This window comes from Bactrocera latifrons, unplaced genomic scaffold, assembly GCF_001853355.1.
Source record: "Bactrocera latifrons isolate USDA-ARS-PBARC rearing strain unplaced genomic scaffold, ASM185335v1 scaffold_3, whole genome shotgun sequence".
Classification (NCBI taxonomy): domain Eukaryota; kingdom Metazoa; phylum Arthropoda; class Insecta; order Diptera; family Tephritidae; genus Bactrocera; species Bactrocera latifrons.
The window spans coordinates 3777016-3782489 of NW_017536629.1; the positions used below are offsets into that span (position 1 = coordinate 3777016).

At 35.1% G+C, this 5474-nt stretch overlaps 1 protein-coding gene across 2 annotated transcripts in view; it reads right to left on the minus strand.

Moving 5' to 3' along the window:
* Positions 1-1183: 1183 nt before the first annotated feature.
* LOC108970379 (cell death abnormality protein 1-like) overlaps positions 1184-5474 on the minus strand; it is an 8501-nt gene continuing 4210 nt past the window's right edge. Inside the window, exons 2-3 of one of the 2 annotated variants that reach the window (XM_018935717.1) lie at positions 1440-1646; positions 1184-1324 (exon numbers count right to left, since the gene is read on the minus strand). In XM_018935717.1, the coding sequence (XP_018791262.1) occupies positions 1639-1646 (8 nt within the window). In that variant the 3' untranslated portion in view covers positions 1184-1324; positions 1440-1638. The remainder of the gene's footprint in view (positions 1325-1439; positions 1647-5474) is intronic. The other variant, XM_018935716.1, reaches the window with a different exon arrangement.

Here is a 5474-nt window from a genome sequence, read left to right on the forward strand (position 1 = left end):
GAAGATGGATTCTTAAGTCTGATATTTAATAATAACTCTTAGAATATGCTTATATTTATGTGTGTGTTTATGTTTGTTTTTGTGTTAAGACGGTATACGCTGGGAGGCGTTGTTACACGCAGCACCTTTTAGCTGCTAACACGAGTTCATTTTATTGCAATTTTACACCTTCCACGGCAACAGTAGCACACAAATATATACCTATGCATTGAACAACAAAAAACAACAACACTAAAAATAATAATAATAATTAAAATAAAAAAGTAAACGAGTCAAAGCGCTAATAAAACTCTAGCCGTTGCTGATAACGATCAGAGGCGGCGTGTAAACGTGTGTGCGTGTGGCGAGCGTGGCCTTATGCTTGCCGCCTTCCACTGAATCGTGCGCGTAGGCTACATTTCTTGCTGCTGTTTCTTTAGTATCTTATTAGCGAGCCCTTGCTCTTTTATATGAATTTCTATTTAGTGAATTTGAATTATGACTGCGGTTTGGGTTTGGCTTCGAAAGGGCATGGTGTTAGCTAAGATTTAATGCCACGGTACGCCAGTTAGTGCTTACGTGGTACTCGACTCCTCTTTTACAATTAATATGCATTTCTTCTGCGTTTTTTATTTGTTCTTTTGGTAGTAGCAGTTGCAAAAGCAGAAGCGTAAAATTTTGGAAGGGGCTAAGCTTGTAGCGACTGAAATTCACTACAAGCCTGCCACCTGGTATAAGAGATTTATAAGTGATTGTGCGATAATGAGTACTCTTTAGCTGATTCGGCGTATAATTAACTAAGATGTGCATTTGAATGATGTTTCATTGGAAATAAGTAAAATTATGTTAAAAAAAAAAGCGTTAATGAAAAATTTAGCGTTTGCTTGTGTGCATGCGCATTGATGCTCTTCTCACATTTGTTCACCTTGTTAAAGTGCAAATACCTCTCTGCCTGAATTGAATAGTTCATTGTCCAGCTCGTTGGTAATTGCTGCGAAATTCTGTATATTCAAGTTTTCTGCCGAGGATTTCATAAGCATTAACTATAATCGGTATTATTTTAGTAGCTTTTGCGCTTTGCGCGTGAGTTTAAAAATCAGCTGTAGTTTACAAATTATATATCTTAAATGCCAAATTATCTTGTCTAAATAGTGTTGTCTTTATTTGTTTATTTGCAAATCTCCAATTACCTAGACGGAATACAAGAAACACATTAACTTCAGTTGCACCAAAGCGTTAATACTCTTCACTGGTATATTTTATAAAGGATCAGGGGTTAAAAAACTCTGTATCTTGGTTTTGACCGGTCTCTTTGTAAGACAGCCATGTGCTTTAGTTCTTCGGTCTGAAAAATATTTGCGGGAATTATGGCGTTTCTTTGTAAGATATTCTATGTTAAATTAGATATAAAATTAAATATTCTATGTGAAATTATATTGTCAAAACTAAAATTTTCTTACAAGAACTTGATTTTCATCGATTAATTTTTATAAAAGCCATATACAATACTGGACCCAGCTTATAAATTATATACATTTATTGCCAGTCGAAAGAGTCTCTTCGTATTTTGCCAATAGATGTCGTTGCAGTCGTACTCGTATATCTCCAGTACTACTAATCACAATGTGGTTATATGGTATGTGTTGGAGAAGTGATATTTCAAGTTTCTTAAAAAAAAAAGAAAAATAGGTTAAGTTGAAAAAAAGTTACAACTATTGAAAAATGAGTGAAAATAATGAAAATATTGGCTATATTTAGAAATCTACATATATGTGACCTGGCCTACGGAAAGGGGGCTTAGGTGTCAAAAAATCCAAAAAATAAATTTTCACTTTTTAGTTAATTCGGATGGAAGATGAGATTTTTAACAGCTGTTTCCCAGAGAACTAGTTTTCGCACATTAGCTCCCTTTTCGTAGACCAGGTCACATATATAAAAAGTACGTGTCACGTTGTTTGTCAGCGATGAACTCCCAAACTACTGAACTGATTTTTGCAAAATTTAGCACGCTGTGCCCAAATCGAACCAACTTAGAATATAGAATAGTAAATATAATTCATAAATGAAAAAATACAGTGAAAACTCTATTAAATGGACGCGAATTAAGCGGACATCTTCATTAACCATGCACATTGTTGATGTTTATTAAGTATAATCTATTAAGTGAACAACTCTATTAACTGCACAGAAAGGCTGGTAACCCGACGCTGAGAAAACAGTATTAAATTCGTAATTTTTTCCAATGAAATTTATTTGTATGAACTTCTTCTTCTTGATTGGCGTAGTCACAGCTTACGCGATTATAGCCGGGTTAACAACCGCGCGCCAGTCGTTTCTTCTTTTCGCTACGTGGCGCCAATTAGATATTCCAAGTGAAACCAGGTCCTTCTCCACTTGGTCCTTCCAACGGAGGGGAGGTCTTCCTCTTCCTCTGCTTCCCCCGGCGGGTACTGCGTCGAATACTTTCAGAGCTAGAGTGTTTTCGTCCATCCGGACAACATGACCTAGCCTGCGTAGCCGCTGTCTTTTAATTCGCAGAACTTTTCTCTCGAAAACACGCAACGTCGACTCGTCCGTTGTTGACATCGTCCAAGCCTCTGCACCATATAGCAGGACGGGAATTATGAGTGACTTATAGAGTTTGGTTTTTGTTTGTCGAGAGAGGACTTTGCTTCTCAATTGCCTACTCAGTCCGAAGTAGCACCTGTTGGCAAGAGTTATCCTGCGTTGGATTTCTTGGCTGACATTGTTGGTGGTGTTTACGCTGGTTCCAAGATAGACGAAATTATCTACGACTTGAAAGTTATGACTGTCAACAGTGACGTTAGTGCCAAGTCGCGAGTGCGACGATTGCTTGTTTGATGACATGAGATATTTCGTCTTGCCCTCGTTCACACCCCTTTGTGTTATTGTGTTTTGTTTGATATCAATATCATCGGCATACGCCAGCAGCTGTACACTCTTATAGAAGATGTTACCTTCTCTATTTAGTTCTGAACTTGTATGAACTTATTCAAAATTAAACCTCCAACGTTTTCGCCTTTATTCTTAAATAAAATTTTCACTGTATTGAATAGTTGTTGTATAAAAAGGGAAGAATGTCACGCAAGCCACCAATGAAATTTTTGAAGTTTTCGGAGACGATGCTGTATCAGTTAGTATAGCATAACCATGGTTATCCCGTTTTCGTTCTGGAAATTTCGAAATTTTAATTTACACTGATGAAAGTTTTACAGTGAGGGAATAATGGCTCCAGCGGAAAAATGGTAAAAAATGGTCGACCAAAATTGTACATACAAGTATTTGTTATTAGTATAAATATAAAAAAATATAAGTTGAAGATTGATTAGAAAAACGAAAAAACTTTTTCAACTACCCAAAAAATATTTTTTTGGATCTTCGATATTTCTTTCTTGCTGTTACAAACTTCATTTCAAACTGCACATACCCTGTTGAGGGTATAAAAATATATAATACATATAAATATACTCTAAAGTCCCTATATTTCTATTTATACTAAACATATTAATTTGTATAATTGGTTATATCAGAGTTTTCATAATTTTGTTGAAAAATAGGCATCAACGAATGATCGAAATATATTATAAATTGCTATAACTATTGCTTTCCTATATTATTAAATTTAACAAACAATTCAAATATAGTTTTAACAATAAAGGAAATCTAGTTTGGAGTGAAACTTTGAATTGATTAATTAAGAAGCACGAAATATTCACATACGAAGTTATGGATCAACAGCACTGTATTGTGCAATTCTACTATTTTTTTGTGAAGTCAACAAATGCCAAGTTTGCAGAAAAGCTTGTTTGGCTTCAACGCATTTTTCGATCGGAATATAATTTTATTACTCAATATAGTTGCCATTTGAAGGCGATATGTCGGTCCAAGGCTGTTTTGTCCTTTTCATTAGGAGTGTGGAGCCGCCCACTAGGATCATCGATTGGACTTCGGATTGAAATGATGGAGTCATGTTTCATGCATTGTCGCATGTCGCCTTCATTACGAGTGAGTTGAAGATCAAATATGCTTTGTTTTTCGTCGATCCTGTGCTTCCGAAGCAACCGCTTGAATAAAAATTGCATTTACATAAACATCAATTACCAATATGAATTTACTTGAAATCATTACGGATGATTGTCTGGCACAGACCCCACACAACACTTTTCAAGATGATGTCAGGTTTTGTATCCTCAAAACCTAGTATTTCATTAAGTTAGGAAATTTCGATATTTTACTTCCCGAAACAGCTTCAGCTTGCTAACCATTGGTCTGAGGTAAGAGAAATATTTGCACAGGTATTTTAGAGATTTGGTATGACTACAAAACATATTTGATAATAGTGGCTCCCACTGAAATAAATAATAGGAGTGCTTAGCTTACATACTCCACCTATTTTTATTTTCAAAGATGTACAAAACTACTATATTTGTAAAATATAAAGTGCTTGTAGATGAGTTTTTAGCCAGATGTTGTTTAAAGAAAGCACTTGACATTTTTCAATATTTGTACGAGTTTGAAATGTTTGGCCACGGGCTTCTGAGGCAAACACTACCTCTGTACTTTCAGTATATATATATATAGAGATATATAACTCATAATTTGCATAATATTTATTTATCGTTTAAAAGCAGCAAGATGTACCATTATATAGCTGGCGTTTATTTGTAAGTAAATCAAGTTTATAGAAGAATGAGAATGGATACTTATCATCAATGGCTGAAGTGTATTTGTCACGAACTCTGCCTCTGGCTTTATACACACACAACGCTATATTAGTGGAACGGTTCGCACAGCGGTGTACCGCCGTTAAGGATGCTCAAACGTACAATATTCCAATTTTACGGTACTTCAGCATTAAATAAACAGTTATATGTGTATATATCGTATATATGTGTGTATGTACATGCATATTCGTATAATTGTACAATATAATGTTATATACTATATTTGGGTTCAGCGAACCCCAAAACTGAGTGAGGGTTCTTTAAGAATTGTTGTAAAATACTCGCAATGGAATCTCTTTGCTTTTTGTCATTGAAACTTGAAAGAAAAACTCTGTACTTACATAAATTTATATTTGAAGCCGGAGTAAGAAAGTGTTAAGTTGGGGCCAAGTTAATATTATTTTTTCTCCTCATATGTAATACTTGAAGGCGACAATATTAATATAATATTATATAGTGAAAAATTGCCAGTCAACAAAAAAATTAGTCGTCGCGTTAACGTCTATGAAACAATGCTTTCCGACTACTATGATGTCATGAAACGTATTTTTACCGGCGATAAATTTTGGATGTTTGCATACGACCCGGCAACAGACGATCAAAGCTGCAGCAATTTACGAAGCGGTTCTATTCGCCTCATCAACAGGAGACAAACATATAATATGTAGTGATAGTAAATCAACCATTGATGCACTTCAAAACTCAGCAAATAATTCATGGCTAATACAGAATATACGCGACAAACTCTTC